Below are 20,787 nucleotides of genomic sequence, written 5' to 3'. Positions count from 1 at the left end.
GTGTGTGTGTGTGTGTGAATATGGGCATAGATATCTTTGGAGGCCAGAAGTGCCAGACTTCTGGAATCTGGAGTTGCACAGAGTTCTGAGCCTCCTGGTGTGGATGCTGAGAACCAAACTTGGGTCCTCTGCAAAAGCAATGCCTGCTCTTAACTACTGAGCCATCTCTCCAGTCTCTCCCCATTTTCTGTAGTCTAGGATGTCCTCAAACTCAAACTATAGCCCAAAGATGACCTGGAACTTCACGAACTCCCTGCCTCCACCTCCCAGGTGCTGGGATTAAAGTCAACAAATCTGGCTTTAAAATTCAGTATTCTCTGGAGGTGGAGGCAGGGGGATTGCTGAATTTGAGGCCAGCTTGATCTACAGAGGAAGTTCCAGGATATCCAGGGCTATATAGAGAAACCCTGTCTTGAAAAAACAAATAAACAAACAAAAAAACCAAAACCACAAGAAACAACAAAAAGAAAGAAAAGAAATGACTTTAATATAAAAGTGAACTTGAACATTAAGAGAGGGAATCAGTATGACCCAGGAATAATCTCTCTAATTGGTTATCTAATACCAAGTGGTCAGCCCTAAATACTTGTATATATAAACAATAGTAAATGTCCTCAAGAGGCTGTTGTGATTATATATTTATACATGTATACATACACACATCATATGAGAATAATAATTAGAGAAAAAGATGCCATGAACATGAGGGGGTATATGGGAAGAGGGAATAATGTAAATACAGTACTCATATATAAAATTCTCAAAAAAACTTTTTACCCCATGTGGTGGTGCATGCCTTTAATCCTAACCCCTAGGAAGCAAAGATAGGCAGATTTCTGCAAGTTCAAGGCTAGCTTAGCCTACATAGTGATTCTAGGCTAGCTAAGATGATATAGTATGACTCCATCTAAAAAATTAGATTTATTCATTGTTGTGTGTGTGTGGGAGGTGATGCATATGGTTATGCCTTGGCTTATGTGTGGAGGTTTGAAGACACTTGAGGGAGTCGGTTCTCTTCTTGTGGCTCTGGGAACTAAACTCAAATCATCATGCTTGGTGGCAAGCATTCTTACTCTCTGAGTCATCTCTCTGGTCCTGATACTGCTCTTTTCTTTTCCATTTTGGTTTTTTAAGACAGGGTTGCCTGGAGCCCAGTGTGGCCTCAAACACAATGATATAACCAGAGACCTTGCACTTGCCTCTTCCTGTTTCTACTTCCAAGAACGGGGGTTATAGGCTTTCTTTTTGAATGTGCATGTGTGTGGATACACATGTGTGCATGTCTGTGGAGGCCAGAGGTTGATGTCCTCATTTCTTTTCTATTTAAGGCAGGGTCTCGCCGATTTTGCTAGGGTTGTTAGCTAGCTTGCCCTGAGGATAGCCTGTCGCTGCCTCCTAGCTCTGGAATTATATGCACATCCCTTCATCCAGTCTGCTTCTGCATGGGTGCTGGGGACCCCAACTTTTTTCCTTATGCGTGTTTGGCAAATACTTTATCCCCAAAGTTATCTCTCTAGCTTCAAGATTTTTATTTTTACTTTTTTGGGAGGGTTGGGAGGAAAGAATGTTAATATGTATTCCAGGCTGGACTGGAAATAATGGCAATTCTCCTGCCTGAACCCCCCAAGTCCTGGGATCACAAGCCTGCACCACTATACCCAGCTCAAAGTATTCTTGTTGTTATCATAACTTTTTGGCATGTGTATGTTTGTGTTTATTTAACTGTGTATCCCTGTGTGGAAACACATATGTATGCATTCGGAGGCAGAGGTTGGCATCAGATGCCTTCCTGGATTGTTCTTTACTCCATGTATTGAGGTCTTTTGCTTGCACTCAGAGCTTCTTCATCTGGCTGGCCTCACTGGCCACCCTGCTCTGGGGATCCTCTTCTCTGCTACGGGAGAGCTGGGGAACAGGTAAGCTACCACTTCAGCCTGGCATTTACGTGGGTGCTAGAGGTCTAAACTCTGATCCTCATGCTCTGGAGCAAGTGTGTCATACAATGGGCCATCGTCCCAGCCCAAAAGTTTATTTTTTAAAGCTCATTTTATTTTACATTTATTTATTTGTGTTGGTTTTTCAAGATAGGTTTTCTCTGTGTAGCCTTGGCTGTCCTGGAACTCACTCTGTAGACCAGGCTAGCCTTGAACTCACAGAGATCTGCCTGCCTCTGCCTCACCATACCTTGCATCCACCTTATTTTTGAGACAAAGTCTTTCCTGCTTTTCTGCTGTGCCTGCTTTGACCCAGCTGGCTTCAAGCTCTCTAGAGATTCCTGTCTCTACTTCCCATCTTCCTCTAAGGGGATCACAAGTGTGAGCCATCTTGTCTGGCTGTCAGGGATTGAACTTGGGTCTGCAGGCTTGTGCTTTCACCCACTGAGCCATCTCCCCAGCCCTCAAAGCTTTATTTATTTATTATGATAAAAATTATAGTTTGTTTGGCTGTATAAAACAATGTCTGAGTTGGGCCTATTGGTGAATGTCTGTTATCTCATCACACATAAGATGGAGGCAAGATTGTCACGAGCTTTCTTTATGCTAGCCTAGGATACATAGTCAGTTCTGGGCCAGCCTTGTATACAGTGTGAGGCCCTGTGTCAAACCAACCAACTAAACAACCAAACAAACAAACAAAAACAAACCCAAAGTAGACGGAGGGTTTTCTTTGATGTTATTAAGACAAAATCCTTCATTGTTGTCCCATGGTTTTAAGAGCAAACCAGATCCTGTCCATGGCCTTCAAGGAAGGGATAAGCCCATTTATTTTTCACCTCTCCACATCTTTTAATACTATTTTAATTATGTATACGTTTGTGTCTGTTTATGGATGTGTGCATGAAGGTACATGTCCCCAAGGAGACCAGAATAAGGTGTTGGATCTCCTGAAGCTGGAGTTCCAGGTATTTGTGAGATGCCTGGGAATGGAACGTGGGTCTTCTTCAACAGCACTACATGCTCTTAACCACTGAGCCCTCTCTCCAGCCGCTTGCAACCCCTTTGCCTAGGCTTTCTTCCACTTCAAGCTTTCTGTTCAGTCTGCCTCTGTATTCCTTGAGTAGGGATTCATTGCTCTTTTGGCCTCCTCTGTTTCTTTTACTCCTTTTGCCCAGCTAATGCCTGTTTGGTCTTTGCATATTCAGGTCTGGTATCGCTTCCTCTGTGGAGCCCTTGTTGGCAGCACTGGCAGGTACCAGGAGGGTCTTGTTTCTCATAGCTTTCTGTGTTTGTTGTCACAGAGCACTTAGGTTGTGTTGTAATTGCCCATTAACTGAGAGCTCTGTTCTTGCCTCCTCCCTCTCATTGCAGCTTGGCCTGTACAGTATCACAGGGAACATGAGGCTGACTCCTGCTGTATTCCAGTGCCCCACACCTGCCTACATCTGCTTCTTCCCACCTGTTGACTTCATGGCTCATCTCACCTTCTTGCATCAGAGTCCCTCAAAAACTCCTCCTTTTAGGTTTTTCTTCCTCCATTGATTATTACCTTCTTTAATTTTTTTTTCTATTTTTGTGGATTTGACTCAGTATCTCATGTAAGTAGACCCTTAAGAGAGATGTCTTTTTGTGAACAGTGTCTTCCTTTTTTTAATAACCACACCACATGTGCCTCCTTGTGAGACAGGACTTTTAGTAGTTCAGGTTGGCCTTGAACTTCTGATCCAGTATACTGCTTCTGTCTCTTTATTGCTGGCACTACAGGCATGCTCAACCATGCTTGGCTCATACTTACTCTCAAATTAAACTTTTTTTCTTTTCTTTTTTCTTTTGGAGGCAATGACATTACACTGAAGAGTATGTGTCCTTCTGTGCACACATTGCCTTTTTATTCTGTTAGCATAAATGCTAAGTTTGATCATTTGGTCTGCCAGATTCTTTCATTTAGGAATATCTTTTCTCTCTCAAGATTCATAAGCACTCTGAAATGTGACACTCACACTATTGTTTTTCCACAGCAACAGTGGTTTCGGTAGCCAAGTAATCCCTGCCTTTTCCCCTTGTTGTGTAGGGGTTATAGAGTAGAGATTTGTATATGTGTGTGGTATGTTGGTGTGTATCTTTACGTGTGTGCGCGTGCACGCACACACACACACACACACACACACACACACACACACACACAAATGCTTGCTCATGTGAGTTCATGCAGAGGTCAGAGGAGAATGTCAGGTGTCCTGCTGTATCACCTCATTTCCCTTGAGACAAGATTTCTCACCTGCAGGTCACTGTTTTTGGCTAGGTGGGCTGGCAAGCCTCAGTGATCCCCTAGTCTCTGATGCCAACAGCAATGGGTTGCAGATGCCTGTAGTCATATCCAGCTTTTTATTTAGGCACCAGGAATTCAGATTCAGGTCTCATGTTTGCACAGAAAGCCATCGAGTGATATCTCTAGCCCCAGAATGGTGATTTTTAAGACTTCTGTCATTCCTTCTACTTTATCAAAAGAACTTTGCAGTAACTCGGTGGTAATAGTGTGCTGGCTGTTCTTCCAGAGGACGTGGGTTTGATTTCCAGCATCTGCATGGCAGCTCACAACCATCTATAACTATAGTCCCAGGGGATTCAACACCCTCCACATACAATAATCCACATTTTAAAAAAAAAAAAAAAAAAAAGGGCTTTGCCCCCCCCCCCTTTTTAGGTGCTGATGATTAGACCCAGGGCCTTGCACATTAATTTCTTTATTTTAAAGAAAGATTTAGTTTTAGTTTATGGGTCTAGATGATCTGCCTGCATGTATGTATGTGTACCATGTGCCTGCCTGGTGCCTATGGAGGTCACAGGAGGACACTGAAACCCTGGGAACTGGAGTTACAAACCATTTTGAGTTTTGATGTCTATACTAGGACCCAAGCTTGGGTTCTCTGCAAGAGAAATCAGTACTCTTAACCACCATCTTCCAAACTCCCTTTTAAAATTGTTACATTTATTCTCCCTTTTAAAATTGTTACATTTATTTAGTGTGTGTGGAGGCACATAGGCATGCGACCCTCATGGAGTACTTAAAGAAGGAGCTGTGGGAGTCGATTCTCTCCTACTGTGTGGGGCTTAGGGACTGAACTCAGGTCAGCAGGCTTGGTCTCAGACACTTTACCCACTGAGCCATCTTGGCTGTCTAAGCCTTGTACATTTCTAATCATGTGATCTAACACTGAGCTTTATTCAAGGTCCCTTTCTTCCTTCCCATCTAGCCCTGTATCCCAAGCTGGCTTTCAGCTGTGCTGAGATGACATAAGGCATGTGTACCTTTTCATTCAGTGTTTTGTAATCCATTATTGACATTATTTATATTTCCCTCTAACTTTTTATCTGGAAACTTTTAAACCAAAGTATAAAGTTAAAAAGATATTGGAGAGCACAATGTGTCTTTACTCAGATGGATTCATTTTTAACATTTGCTCAGAAATCAGGCTTGGTGGTGGCAGTTGCTTTTCTTTTTTCTTTTGCTGGGGGTGGGTAGGGGGTTAAGACAGGGTTTCTCTGTGTAGTCCTGGCTGCCTTGTAACTTACTCTGTAGACCAGGCTGGCCTTGAGCTCAGATCCATCTGCCTCTGCCTCCCAAGTGCTGGGATTACGTGCACCACCACCAACGCCTGGCCCTGTGTCTTCATTTTATCATAGATTAGTTTTGTTTAAAAACAAAATAAAATGAAACTTTACATAAATGTCAGTCAAGCTTCAAATGCTCCATTGCCATTGCCCTTGACCATTTTCTTGTCTTGGTCACATACATGTCCACTAAGGATATTGTTTTAGACGGTGATTGCACAGTGACTTCCCTAGCCTTATCTCATCAGTGATGACTTAATGTATGTGCCAGCAAGACTTCTGCTGAATTTCTGACCCTGTGTGCTCCAAATGCTGGCACGAAGTCCTGCCCGGCAATCTTCCCACGGTGCCCATGACACAGCTTGTCTCCCTGAGCGAACCCTCTACCTCTTCTCACACATGCTTCTGGTTGTGGGCCATCATCATTTGCCCAGTGGTCTAAGTGGCTGGGAGTCTGCCTGGTTGCTTCCTTCCATTTATTCTGCACATCCTCCTCCAGGTCCCTTGTAACTTGCCTCATAATAGCCTTAGGGGTCCCAGTCTCACTATTGGGGCCCAGGCTGGCCTTGAGCCTGTGATTATCCTGTACCACCTCCAGAGTGCCAGGGCTGCCAGTGTATACCAGCATGGCAGGCTTGTTTCCCTTGTGTGACTGACTGCAGGGGCTATGGACTGCTTCGTATGCAGGGCATGGTCCATGTCCATCTTGCTCAGTCTCTTTCCTTGGTACCTGGCAGGTGATGATGTTCTAATAAGTGAACATATGGCAGGAGGGAGGCCAGCTTAGCTTAAGAGGGTCAGAGGATGAGATGACCTTTCCTACCTTCTGTGAGTTTTCCTTCTGTTTTTGTTTACTTATTTGTTACTGTGTGTGCTACATGTGGTCAGAGGACAAGTTTTGGGAGTCAGTTATCTTCTTCCATTGTGGATTCCAGGGATCTAGGTAGTCATCTGTGCAGCTTTTACCCCGCTGAGTAGCCCTCAGTAGCCCTGGGTTGGTTTTTCTGTGAATAGACTGTGCCTTGAGGCAAAAGGTGGTTCTAGTTTCATTTCTGATGTTGTTACAACACCTTGATCAGCTGGGTTTGATGGTGCATGCCGGTAATCTCAGTATTCCGGGAGGCAGAGGCAGGTGCATCTCTATGAGTTGTAGACCAGACTAGTCTACACAGGGGATACCAGGTCAGGTAGGGCTGCATAGTGAAACCTTTTCTCAAAACAAAACAATGAAACAAACCACACGGGCCAAAAGTGACTTAAGGTAGGGAAGAATTTATGATGCTTATAGTTCCAGGCTATAGTCCATCACTAAGGGCTTAAACATCCATAGCCAGAGAGAAGGAGGCACATAGATACTGCTTGCTTACTAGTTTGTATTCAGTGAGTTTTCTTCACTTATACAATCCAGGATCACCTACCCAGGGAATGCTGCCTCCAACAATGTCCTGGATCTTCCCACATTAACAGTCAGACAGTCCCCCACAGACACACCCGTAGATCCAACTTGACCTAGGCAACTTCTCAATTGAAGCTGTCTTCCCAGGTGTGATAGGTTGACATTTAAAACTAACTAGCATGGTGGAAATAGCTAGAAGGGTGTGGATGATGCTGTGTTGACTCCTCCAGGTGAAGAGCTGCTCCGTTTGGGTTCATTCCACAGTGGGAACAGGAGTTTGTTGTGTCTCAGAGAGTGTGAAACGCGGCCAGAGTGTAGAGGGGAGCTGAGGTACACCGTGTTCTGATCCTCATTCTCATCTAGTTTTTCTTTCCTTCCAGTTCAGCACAAGGAGTGTGAGCAGACTTCTGGGCTGGCTGGTCCATCATGGCGGGTAAGGAGAAGTGGGCCACGTCAGGGTAGACATGAAAAAAAGCACAAAGCAGTCGGCCCTTGTCAGAAGTCTTGCTCTTTCTGTATGCATTCTTGTCTCCTGATTTCTTACCCGACTCCACCCCCATTGTGACTTGTCTATCTGAGGACTTCATAGCACCATCCAGTCCTATGTCAGATTTTGAGCCTGGGGACCTGCTGACAAAGTAGCAGCATGGATGACCTGTCCATGTCCCTGGTGTTACCACTGTACTCAGACTTTTTCCTCTGGTTTCTAAAGGCCCAGAGGTACACGTTGCCAAAGCTGAAGGGAACTTTAAGGTCCACGTAGCCCAGATTCCACTCCACTGAACAACTGAGGTCTAGAGAGGGCCAGTGAATTGAGTGACTAATGATAGAGTAGAATCCAGGACCCACATCTGCAGACCCTCACCCATGCCCCGAACTCACTCTCACTATTGTGGAGAGCACCTCACCCTGAAGGCAGCTTTTATGACTTTTGTGTTCCTTTGAGAGATGCTATTCTAGCATCTTCGATTACTTTGGGATTGTCTTGGCAGATTCAGGAAATAGAGACAGTTGGGTTGGGATAGCAAAGCGGCCAGGGCACAGGGCCAGGAGTATATAGGATCTAAAGGCAGCCTTGCCTGGGTGGTGGTGGTAGGAACATATAGGACCTATAGGACCAAGAAGGGAGGTCAGGAGAGATATCCAAGGTGATGTCTTGCAGTGTGTCTTACCCACAGAAAAAGTGAACAACTTCCCACCATTGCCCAAATTCATCCCACTGAAGCCGTGTTTCTACCAAGACTTCGAGGCAGACATCCCTCCTCAGCATCTCAGCTTGACCAAGCGCCTCTACTACCTCTGGATGTGTGAGTACTGTGGGGATGAGGGAGAGGTGCTGGCCGTGGGGAGGGGTGCTTGTGCATCCTGCTTTTCAACTGTAGCATCTGCATGGCCTGGGAAGTCTTTCCCCTGCTGGTCGCCTGGTCCTGGGCAAGTTCACTTCCACTGGCCAGTTCCATAGCTGGGCCCCAGCTTCTTTCCCATAGGCCTCTCTTCTACCCCTCCTTGATCTCTCTCTTCACAGAGCCTCTGAGCAGGGTTCCTATTTGCGGTGTTATTTGTCTTTTTGCTTCTCTACCACTGGTGTACTTTTCTAGGGAACCCGTGGTGACTGCCAAGACTCTGGATTTGTGAGAAGAATCCTTCCTTTACAGCCTCATGTTTCCTGATGTCTTGCTCAAAGAGAAGAGCATTCAATTGGGAGTTAGGAGACATGAGGTCCAGTTTGTCTGCTCTAGTTCCCAAACAGTAGGTTCTCTGTTGTAGAAAGACAGTATGGCTCACTGAGAGCTGCAGTTCCAGGTAGCTGTATGATTCAGGGGCCCGGTGTTCTAAGGGTTTAAGGATGAGAATTTAGAGGTTCCTGTTCCTGGTGCTCTGTGCAGGTTAGTGGAGTGGTGTCATCAGGAGGTGTAGGGACTTGACTTGGCTCCTGGTAGTGAGAAGACTACCGTGCTTAGGCACGGAGGGGAGGCTGTGGTATGACTTTAGGGCATCTGTTACAGGTGACAGTGCCTTGGCTCAGGCCTGCACTCAGCTGTGTCAAGAAGGAAGGAAAGAATACTGTTTTGGGCTAGTGCGGTATCTCAGTTCATAAAAGTGGAGTGAACAAGCTTGCCTAAGCCCGCTTACCTGAGTTCAATCCCTGGAACCTGTGTAAAAATTTGGATGTAGTTCCATTACAGGTTGAGATGGGAAGCACAGACAGGAGACAAACCCCTGAGAGCTAGGAAGGCTGACTGAGTTTGGAGTACAAAGTACAAAAAAAGAGAAACCCTTCCTTAACAAGGTAGATGGAAAGAATGGCTCCTGGAGGTTGTCATAGCGCACCGTGTTGTCTTTGTACACTATGGCAAACATAGACACAGACATACCACACACACACACACACACACACACACACACACACACACTTAGACACAGACACACTGCACACATACACACACTTCATATACCACACACACACCACACACGCACACCATACATACACCACACTTACCACACATACAGACACAGAGACTCAGATTCAGACACATCACCACACACACACACACAGAGAGAGAGAGAGAGAGAGAGAGAGAGAGAGAGAGAGAGAGAGTAAAAAGCAAACAGAAATCACCATCTTTACAACAGAATCTTCATGGGACAGTAGCAGTAGCAGTAGCAGAGGGTCAGGCTCACAGACTGTTCTAGGACCTGCTTTGCCTTGGCTTATGGGCAGAGAAAGGTCTCCTGCTCTGTAACATGAGAAGAGGAGGAGTTGGACAGATTTGAATAGCCTGTAGATGTTGGAAGGAAAGCAAGATTGCCCTTGATGGCTTCTGTTTTTTTCCCATTAAATAAGGAGGAAGGGGCTGGAGTGATGCTCAGTGGTTACTCTTCCTGAGGACCTGGGTTCAATTCCCAGGACCCACATGGAGGCTCACGGTTGTCTGTAACTCCAGTTCCAACCCCTCTTCTGGCCTTCACAGGCCCTACATGCATATGGTACACAGATACTCATGCAGGCAGAACATTCATACACATAAATAATAGAAAATAAAGGTTAAGTAAAGAATGAATATATATGGACCAAGGGTGGGGCTTTTGGGGAAGGTGGGTGCCTATGTTCATAGCAAAAGGCAAGGATGTGAAAATCAACCTCCAAGATCTCTGGGGCATGCACAGGATCATCTGAGGTTGGTTGTCACAAATTCATAGTTTCCTGCAGCCTTTTTTCCTTAGGGACATTCAGTTCAGGCAAAGATGTGTGTTATGGTCATTCTGGGTCAATGCATACCTTTAATTCCAGTACCTAGCAGGCAGAGGCACATGGATCTCTGTGAGTTTGAGGCCAGTCTGATCTGCATAGTAACTTTTAGGCCATGACTGTGCTCATACCATAAAAATGAAGAAAGAAAGAGTGTAACAAAGAACTGCAGACTTTGAGCTGGACAGAGAGAAGAGTAAAGGCAGAGACTGCCTCATGGCTAGAGAGGTACTGGCTGAGTCAGGGCTGTCCATTCCAAAGACAGAAAGGAGAATTGCAATGTAAACACTAGAGCAAGTGAGCTAGAGATGGCTGGGCCTGGGAAGAGTGATGCTAGCCAATATGATAATGGGTAGTGACTTTTCTGTGAGTAAAGGAAATATAGGCCAACAAGATAGTTCAGTAGGTTAAAGGGGCTTGCCATGAAGTCTTAACAACCTGAGTTTGATCCCTAGAGCCACATAGTGGAAGGAGAGAACCGACCTGGGGTTCGGGTTGCAAATTGTCCTTTGACTTTCACATGTACACTATGGCAAAGACACACACACTCACCCCATATGAGAGAGAGGTAGGGACATATTTTTAAAGAACAATCAATAAGAACAACACAGCTCTAGCAAACTTTGAAGCAATGAACAGGAATGGAAGGAAATGCCTGAAATATACAAGAAGTATCCATATTTGTTATGGGGCATGGGAGGCTGAGATGGGCGTACCTGTACAGGTGACATAGTTATCAGGCCAGGTCCGGCTTAGGGGAGCATTCTGCCAGGCTCTAGGCTTCTGGAACTCCGCCTTATGAGAAGATCTGGCCCAGAAGCTGGATTTAAGGGCTATAAATAACCTCCTTAACTCCTTACTAGGTGCCTGTCAGGTGCTTTGGTCCGGAAACAATGTATCTAAGCCTTGAGATTGATGGAGAAGATGAGATTAGGAGCTCAACTTCTTGAAGGCAAGATTGAGCCCACCTTCCTTTGTTAACTCAGCAGGTCTTTGGGGACTCAGCTTGATATTCATGGAAGGGATTTGCCAGGGGTCTGAAGATATAGGTGTGTGTTAGTGCCAGTGTCTGTTTTTTAATCTGTAAAATGAAGAGTCCTTAGATCTCTGCCAGCTGTGACTCAGTGATGTGAGTCCTAGGATCTTCTAGGTGAGGTGAGAAAGAGGGAGAGGAGTCTGGACCTCACCACTGAGGAACTTCTAGTCCGATGATGGACTGGAATTACATTTGGGAACTGCACAGCAGCCCAGATCTGCAGGTCAGAGGAAAGTGAGATAGATTAGGAAGATATCTTGGAGAAAGAAGAACAAAGGTAGTCTGAGAAATGGATTAGATAAGGACAGAGCTCCCAGCTCCATTGTCTGCCCCCTTTCATGAGCCAGACAGGTGGTCCAGTGGTTTGAAGAGAGGCTTCCAGAATGTCTTTTTCTTTGCTGCTTTTATGTCCCTACTTTGTAAGAAAATATATAAGATGGCTTGGTAATTGGTGATTGCTGTGGGCCTGGGAGGACCAAGGACTGAGTCCTAGTCTTGGCGATGGATCCCAGCCTCTTGCATGCTAAGCTCAATTCTAACACTGAGCCACCTCCACCCTCACCCAGAGGCTTTTCTTACAAGGAAAAAACCCTGAGGCTATGAGATACTTCCAGGGCTTTCTGGACAGAAGCTCTGGGCTCTTGCTGTAGAGACTCTTGGTTGTTGGGATTTCTCAGATCCCTAGGGGTGGATTTGGGGAAGGGTAGACCCAAGCTCCCAGCTTTCTTCCTTACAGTCTGTACTCTGTGTGTGTGTGTGTGTGTGTGTGTGTGTGTGTGTGTGTGTTTGTGTATTCATTGGTATGGCCTGTGGGTGATCTGTGTGTGTATGTGTTTGCACTTGTATGTGTATGTCTATGTCTTGCTGCCTGTTTGTGTTGTTGCCATGTATTTGCTTGTGAGTCTATATGGAATCCTGGGTGTGTGCCTCCATGTTTGGATTCTCACATCTCTGTATGGACTTTGGTGTCTGTGTGTGTGTATCTGGTGTCTATTTCTGTGTGTGCATGTGCTCCTGGGTCTGCAGTGAACAGCGTCACGCTGGCCGTGAACCTGGTGGGCTGTCTCGCGTGGCTGATCGGAGGCGGGGGAGCCACCAACTTTGGCCTCGCCTTTCTCTGGCTCATCCTCTTCACACCTTGCTCCTACGTCTGCTGGTTTCGGCCCATTTACAAGGCCTTCAAGTAAGTGGTTGGTGCTGACCCCAGCTGCTACCCCTACTTCCCTCTGTTTGCTATCTCCCAAAGTCTGCCTGCAGTTTTCCTTGTTCACCTTTAACTGTACTGTCAGGTGGGGCTTAGGCTTCCTGGGAATTCTAGGCTGGGTTGAAAGGGTTGGGAGTGGGACCCTTATTTCCTTCCCTTTCAGTCTATCCTGCTTGTCCAATTTTGCCTATGGGTGTGTCTTGGTGGAGCTGTCCATCCGTGTACCAATGGGGAATGACTGATTTGGTAACAAGATGACCCTTTATTCATTCATGTGTCACTGGAACGAGCCATCCAAGAACCACTGACACTATTCATGTCCAATGATGTCATCTAATTCTGTGCCAAAGCGAATACCTATCTATGTATTGATGGGGCTAGCTGTCTTGGTGCCAGTGAGTGTCCACCTAGTGCCAACTGGGATTTTCAATCTTTATACTATTAGGGCTACACATAGCAACAAGACTGTCTTGATGCCAGCAGAATATACATTTCAGTTCCAATGGAGTCTTAAATCTCTTTGTCAATAGGACTAACCATTTTGTGCCAATTAACTAATGTTGTAGTGCCAACCAGGTATCTATATTAGTAGCACTGAGATTTCCTATATCTATAGAGCCATCCATCCCTGTTCTAGTCCCTTGATAATGGAGCTGTTTACTTTTCCCACAATGGAACCATCTATCTCTATGCCAATAGGACCATTGATCCATGTGTCATGGGTGGTCCTTTCATGAGGACATCCCTTTCTTGTACATAGGCATAACTCCCCCAAACCTTTAAAGGTCTATGAATGAAGGCCATCCTATTTAGACTCTTTTAAAGCCTTTAATATCCATGTCACTTATGCCCCGAGGAGCTTTGGGTTCATGAGTTCAGGGGTGACCAGTGCTCCTGCCCAGGTGACATACCATCTTCTCTGCCACAGGACAGACAGCTCCTTCAGCTTCATGGCCTTCTTTTTCACTTTTATGGCCCAGTTGGTCATCAGCATCATCCAGGCTGTGGGAATTCCAGGCTGGGGTGTCTGGTAAGAGGCAAAGAGCTAATCTGGGGCTAGTAGGAGTAGCATTTGGGTTGTTTGCTTACCGCTTACCTCTGTACTAAGATGATTTGCTTTTAAGGACACCAAGTGGCTTATTATGGGTATAGAATGAGGGGTTTTGGAGTAGTGGAGTAGTGTTCACTATAGGATTAGTGGGGGAGGAGAACTGGGAAGCAGTGTCTGGGTGGCCAAGGAGAGTCAGACTTTGTGTGAAAGCTGGGGAGGAAAAGCCTTCTGGCTCAGGAGCTCTGGGGGCATAGGCTAAGGAGTATCAGAAATATGGTCCCTCTGGCTAGTGGTGAAGAGATAATCAAAGGGGTGGCTCCTGGGTCCCCTTTTCCTTCATCCATAGACCCACAGCTGGTTTCTTCCTACAGTGGCTGGATCGCCACCATTTCCTTCTTCGGGACAAATATTGGCTCAGCGGTGGTGATGCTCATCCCCACAATCATGTTTACGGTTGTGGCCGTCTTTTCCTTCATCGCCCTTAGCATGGTATGTGTAAACCTCAAGGGTGAGGGGGCGGCTTTGGGAGGGCTCTGTGACCCGAAACCACCCTTCATCCAAGTTACAAGAGGATTCAGGTGCTGGGTGGTGGTGGTAGCGGAGGCAGAGGCAGGCGGATCTCTGTGACTTTGATGCCAGTCTGGTCTATAAAGCAAGTTCTAGGACAGCCAGAGCTGTTATACAGAGAAACCCTGTTTCGAAAACAAAAAACAACAAACAAACAAACAAAAAAAAAAAAAAAAAAAAAAAAAAAGAAGAGAAGACAAAAAGAGGACCCAGGAGGTTGGGGAGCCAGTGGGGAAAATGCTGGCAGCATAAGCAAGAGGACTTGAGTTTAGATTCCCCAGAATCTACAGCCTGACATAGGGGCAAATGGCTGCAACTGTAGAGTTGGGAGCAGAGCAGAAATAGGCAGATTCCAGACCTAGCCGGTCTAGCTAAAGTGGCAAGCTTCAGATTTGGAGAGAGGCTCATCCTCCAAATATGAGGTGGAGAACAATACAAGAAGGGAGCTGAAGTTGACCTCTGACCTCCACATGTACATGCACAGGCAAGTGCACCCCCTCCTGCATTTGCATACAACATACAGGTGGGTTCTGGGGAGACACCTCACTGGGTAAAAAAACACTTGCATACCATTGTGAGGATCTGAGTGTGAATACCAGGAACCCATGTAAAGCCAGGCACTATAAGCATCTGTAATCCCAGTGCTCCTATGGCAAGATGGGGAATGGAGACAAGAGACCTTGTGGGCCAGCTAGCCTGATGCATTCAGTGATAATACAACAAGAAACCTGTCTCAAACTAGGTGGAAGGCAAGAACTGACATTGGAGGTTATCCTCTGACACCTGAAGTCACATGAACACACACACACACACACACACACACACACACACACACACACACACACACACACACACACTTGACCCAGAAGTCTTTTGACTTACTTATACTCTGGGGACTATTTTTTCATAGAAGGATGCCATCTGTTTCCTGAATGGCTGTCTACTCCATTTAAAAAATATATTTATTTTTGGCTTTTTGAGACAGGATATTTTTTTGTAGCCCTGGCTGTCCTGGAACTTACTCTGTAGACCAGGAAGGGCTTGAACTCAGAGATCTGCTGGTCTCTGCCTCCTGAGTGCTGGGATTAAAGATCTGTGCCACCATGCTCGGCTTTAATTAATTATGTATTTGTTTTTTGAGATAGGGATCTATGAAATCCAGGTTGGCCCCAAACTCAAGATGTATTGAAGAATAACGAAGAATAACCATGGGCTCCTGACCTTCCCACTACTGTCTCCCAAGACTTGGGTTACAGGCGTGTGCCACTATCCTGGCTGTTTTGTTTTTATTTTTTAGACAGCCTCTTGAAACAGGATTCTCCTCTTTGGGGATTGCAGGCATGCAGTAACACCTTGTTTGCTCTCCTCTTTAACTATCCCTTCCTTATGCTTTTGTTCCTACAGGTTCATAAGTTCTACCGGGGCAGTGGGGGAAGTTTCAGCAAAGCTCAGGAGGAATGGACCACTGGAGCGTGGAAGAACCCACATGTGCAACAGGCAGCCCAGAATGCAGCCATGGGGGCTGCACAGGGTGCCATGAATCAACCGCAGACTCAATATTCTGCTACCCCCAACTACACATACTCTAATGAGATGTGAACCAGCCAAGCCTACCAGGAGGCAGGGCTGGGGGCCAGTGGGACAGGGGGCTCAAGCCACATCATCTGTGTGGTGACCAAGCAGGGTTTCCCCTTCCCGTTTCTCCTCCCCAACTTTGTACAAAGAATCAGAGTTATATATATATATGTGTGTGTGTGTATATATGTATATGTCTATCCCCTACCCCCACCTTTTGGGTCCTGCTCTTGGCACTCCGAGAGCTGTGGGCTGCACAAGGAGAGGTCCTGTGCACTGGTAGCTGAGTTCATGTCCCCTTGTGAAATAATGTGCAGTGGAGATATCTTGTTGTGGTGCTAGATGTATGTTTAGAACTAAACCAGCTCCCTTCCAACCCATCCACCAGGTTGCCCCTCTGACCCTGGCCCAGGGATTCCTCATGGGGCAGGGGAAGGCCTAGCAGAGAGCCTGGCACTCTGTGCAGAGTTATGAGCCGAAGCTATTTCCCCCTTTGGTCCTATTGGGAAGCAACAGTATTTTGCATTCATGGTGATAAGTATGTTCTGGAGCGTGGGAAGGAGAGGATGTTTTCTTGCTCCCAGTAGCCCCCCCCCCCCAATCTCTTTTTTCCCCTTGTTTCTGCCTCACTCTTAGACTCTTTGTGCTCTCCTCCCTGCTGGCCCTTCCAGGATCTTTCTCCTCCCCATGGAGCTTTTCTTTGTCTTCCTAAGGCTGAGTGTCCCAGTTGTGTCTGCTTCCAAGACTGTCCAGATCCCCAATTCCAATCTGCTCCCCAGTTCAAGGAAGCTGACATGAGAGATGAGCCAGCCCTGATGTGGAAGGGCACACTGGTTGGAGATGGAGAGCCTGTTTGGCACTTGACACCCAGGAAATGGAAATGCAGGCCTTTTTCCTTGGTTGTGAAAGCCTGGCCTGCAGAGGCAGGCTTCCTCTGTCCCTTCTCCATTCCTTCCTGATCCTCCTTTAGCCACTCTGCATTTCCTGTGGAGCTGGGTTGTGACTTGTTAGCAGTAAACCACTGCTGGAACAGAGGGCATGGAATCCTGGGAGAAGTAGCTGTTCTGTTTGAGTATGGCAGAAAGGGTAGAGCTTAGAGGGCCAGGTCTTGGGGGGTGGGGGTTGTCAAAGAGAAGAAAATAGAAGCTCACTGAGAGGATAGCATACCTCTCCAGTCCCACTTGCCCTTGGCTACAGGACAGATTCTGTGGATGCTCCCAGGCCCAGTTGAAGCTGCAAGCACAATGTCCTGAGCAGGGTTCCTGGCTGACAGGGAGGGAAGGAGGACTCTGCCTTTAGTTTTCAGTTTAGTGGGCTTTGCCCCTCCCTCCTTCTCTTCCATTCTCTTGAGAACTAACTACAGGACTTGGTTCCTGGCCTTTTCTTAGTTCTGTTAGAACCCTCCTCCCCTTTATGACTGATCTCAGTCCCCAGGACTGTCTCTTCTAAGCAATGGGTGGACATTGCCTGGTTGAGGATCTGGCTGTGTGTGAGGCCTGAGGTGGGTAGGCCTTGCCAAGGAGCAGCTGCCTGTTTCTCACCTCCTTCCAACAGAAACTCACCTGGGCTAGGTAGATTGGAGAGCCAGACCCTACTTGGTCATTCCAGGCTGTAGGACCTAAGACCTGGTTTCAGGTCACCTTGAGCTTTGATTTTTAGCTTCTTCTTTGTATGGGAAGCCAAGAGTCTCTAGAAAGTTCCCCTCCTAATGACCCCTTAGGCTTAGTTGATTCTCTCCCTACTGTTTTCTCTCTGGGGAGCAGTTGTCATAACCCCTGGTACTCTAAGAGACCCCTAGGGCTATGCCTTCCCTCTTCCCTTCTCCTGACCCCAGACTTCTGGTTCCCTTTCTCCTGGTCCTCTGGAAGTTCCAGGAGGGCTATGATCCAGCTGCCAATCTAGCATCCACTAGCTGTTGGATGTTACTTCCACTCAATTTCCTGTCCTATCTGCCTTTCCTCTTTCCTGGCTCAGACCTATTGGCCGTGCCTGGCGCTGCCCTTGGGAAAGCCTGTTACCAGTGTCTGGCCTAGCTGCTCAGACCCTGGAATGCTGCATCTCCAGGCAACTATGCACTTTCATGAGAAGGGAACCAGGATGAGAAAGGGGGCTGGGCACAGATGGTTTAGTTTGGGGGTGGGAGGAGGCCCAGTTGGTTCTGGGGATCCTCCTGTGTGCTGCAAGCCAGTGACCTGCTTTTGCATTCTCCTGGTGCCCACTGCCCCTTGTTTCTGAAAGACACAAACTGTTCCCTAGCTGGCAGTTGACCTGCCTGAGCCAATGTGTCTATCTGTGGTAACTGGATGAACCATAATAAAAGGGATCATTTGACCCTGTTTATTCTGCTGTGTTACTTGTCTTCATGTGGGTCCTAATGAAGCCTTGATGTGGAATGTGGGGCAGGGGTATAGGGTTTGATTGAGTGGATCTGTGGCCTGGAATTCTGTGATCCTTTTCCTAAAGCAGCCTTGAGTAGGCCACGAAGTAAATCCCACAACTACCAGTTAAGAAGGAATAAAATTGTCTGTAACAATGAGTGAGGGTCCTCATGGTTTACCTCTAGCAACGGTAGGCCTGGAACACAGGCCCTTTCTCAGCTCCCATGGTGGGTCACTTGAGACCTGTGATTGCTGCAAGGTGATGACAACTATTCCAATATGCCGAGTCTTTGCCAAAAGTGTGCCCACTAAGAATGCTGTCCAGAGCCTCTGTGCTGGTCACTCCTCAGGATAACTTTCAAGTAGCCATGGGTGCCCTGGCACACTCCTTTGATACCAGTATTGCAGAGGCAGGCAGATTTTTGAGTTCCAGATCATACAAAGTTTAGAAAAAAAAAAATTCTGGACATGACTCCCGTCAATGACAAGGCTTTCCTGCTTAGAGTTGTGGCTTAGATCGTGCAGCTTCCTCATTTATAGCCTCTAATTTTCTGTATTCCTGTTTGTCTCAAGAGCCGAGTGACATTTTGGAACAGGTGTAGTAAATAGTACTAAGTGCCTGAGTTCTGAACAGGTGTGCGGCGTAGTTGGGAGAATTACACAATTATGTCGGGTCTGGAGTGCGCTCCAGTGACTACAACTCCCAGAAGGCAGAGAGGTAGACTACGACTCCCAGAAGGCCATGCGATTACGTAGCTTTATCGCATGCCCTTTAGACTCGGAAGGTAAGGGTGCCTAGATAGCGCGATACTTGGGACAGCTGGCGCGGGTGAGCGGTGGAAGGGGCTGGAAAGCCTGGGTTCGGCGTGGTGTGGCGGTGGGAGACCCTCCTCTGGCTCTGGGTCCGAGCGAGGGTCGATGTGTTACTATGTGTGTGATGTTGGGCCACGGGTGTGATCTCGCGCTCAGGGTTTGGGAATAGCAGCTGCACCTGTGCCCGCTGACATGCTCTATCCTTGAAAAGACTTGTTGAATCGCTTTAAAGGGGGCGCAATCAGGACACCCACACTTAACGCTTACCTTTGAAAAACGGCAGCATAAGCGTCCAAAGAGATCCAGGAGCGTCCCGAATTGACAACTTTCTTCTGAAAAAAGTCACATTTATTTTGGATGGGGTGCTGTCACGGCGTGCGTGTGGAGATCGTAGAACAGCCTGAGGGGTTCGGTTCAACCATGTAAAGTCCTGTCGCTCATTCAGGATCCCAGGCTTGTCTGCAAGCTACCTTACTGAGCCAACTTGCCTCAAACTATTTTAAATTAGTAAAATAGAGAAAGAAAACCCTGGGAGTGTTTAGTTGCTTAATCCCTAAACGTGCGGAGTGGCATTTAAACATTAGAATGAGGGCAGGTTTTTTTTTTTTTTTTTGTCTGAAAAATTTTTCCTGATTAAATATTGGAAGCCAGAACTATCTAATGGGCGGGAGAGAGCCTCAGGAAGTGGTGGGTGCTTGGAAACTGGGGGTGGGGGTGGAGTTGCTCCCTTTATCCTCAAGAGGTACCCAAACTAACTGCAAGAGCTTTAGAGCCAAACATGCCTGCTTCAGGTGTGAGGGAAGTCCATGAGAATGCCAAGCCTTTTGAATGAACAAGCATTCCTTGCTTTTCCTAACACCATGAAAGGGCTTTAGGTGCCGGACAGTATGGGTTTTGGTGTAGGGTGGTGACGTTTTCCTGGCTACATTCTTGCCCATTTTGTTACTGGCAGATACCATGAAACTGAAACTTTAAACATTGACCTTGATTAAATGGAGAGAAGACTTACATGTAACACACTGAGGTCCTCTCTCTCTCTCTCTCTCTCTCTCTCTCTCTCTCTCTCTCTCTCTCTCTCTCTGTGTGTGTGTGTGTGTGTGTGTGTGTGTGTGGTCTCATTGTCTTAAAATCTCTCTTCCCCCCATCCTTTTTTTTTTTGTTAAATTTTCCTTCAAGACAAAGTCTCTTCTGTATATCCCTAGCTAGCCCAGGACTCACTATGTTGACCACACTCATCTTGAACTCATGGAAATCTGCCTACTTGTTCACAAGTGCTGGGATTAAAGGCAGGTGCCATCACAATTCACTTTTTCTTGAATATACATAAAAGTAAATTTTATGGTCAAGTAAGAGTAGGAAAACAATGCATATGCTGCTTAAAGTAAAGACTGGTCTAGCAATAAGCTGGAGACAGCACATTGGGAATATAGGCGTCTCCCTGTTCCTGCACTTCGGTCTGTGAGGAGTGGAAAAAAAAATTAACCCTGAGTTCAAGGACACCTAGAGAAACTCAAGTTTGACTCTGGAGGTTTAAAGGGAACATTGATGACTGACAGGGAAGTTCTGCTGAAGAATCAAGAATGTGCTTCTCATGGAACTGGAGAGGTGGTTTAGTGGTTAAGAGCATGTACAGGACCCGAGTTCCATTCCTATCACCTGTGTGCACACCCATGTCGGGCAGCTCACAACTGCCCCAAACTCCAACTCCAAGGTGATTGGATGCCTTTGGCCTCTGAGAGCATCTGCACTCAAGTACACACAGTCACATGGGTACACATGATTAAAATAATTAAACAGTGACAACAAAAACCCAAATGTGTCTCTCACCTGCTGGTGATGTGCTCTGGGAAGCTGGTTACTAGGTTCCATGGACTTTGTCAGTTGTTAATAGTGCTCCCCAGACTTTCTGGTGAACTCATTTCTCTAGCAAGCCTGGTCCTGGTTGAGGCTCCAAATTACAGAAAGATT

At 46.6% G+C, this 20,787-nt stretch overlaps 1 protein-coding gene across 1 annotated transcript; it reads left to right on the top strand.

The window, feature by feature from the left end:
- The first annotated feature begins 7,347 nt into the window (after window positions 1-7,347).
- On the top strand, window positions 7,348-17,968 carry Scamp5 (secretory carrier membrane protein 5). Its single transcript, XM_051197572.1, has 6 exons — window positions 7,348-7,378; window positions 8,124-8,252; window positions 12,258-12,414; window positions 13,364-13,465; window positions 13,858-13,975; window positions 15,458-17,968. Exons 1-6 carry the CDS (start codon window positions 7,372-7,374, stop codon window positions 15,650-15,652), a joined length of 708 nt encoding a protein of 235 aa, XP_051053529.1. The 5' UTR covers window positions 7,348-7,371; the 3' UTR covers window positions 15,653-17,968.
- Window positions 17,969-20,787: the final 2,819 nt, after the last annotated feature.

Source organism: Phodopus roborovskii, unplaced genomic scaffold, assembly GCF_943737965.1.
Source record: "Phodopus roborovskii unplaced genomic scaffold, PHOROB, whole genome shotgun sequence".
Classification (NCBI taxonomy): domain Eukaryota; kingdom Metazoa; phylum Chordata; class Mammalia; order Rodentia; family Cricetidae; genus Phodopus; species Phodopus roborovskii.
The sequence above is the reverse complement of the archived record's forward strand: the minus strand, read 5'-3'. Positions and strand labels throughout refer to the sequence as shown.

Coding starts and splice junctions, on each gene's coding strand:
- Scamp5 (XM_051197572.1), top strand. Junction 8,253..12,257: donor CCTCTACTACCTCTGGATGT/GTGAGTACTGTG, acceptor CTGGGTCTGCAG/TGAACAGCGTCACGCTGGCC. Junction 13,466..13,857: donor ATTCCAGGCTGGGGTGTCTG/GTAAGAGGCAAA, acceptor TTCTTCCTACAG/TGGCTGGATCGCCACCATTT.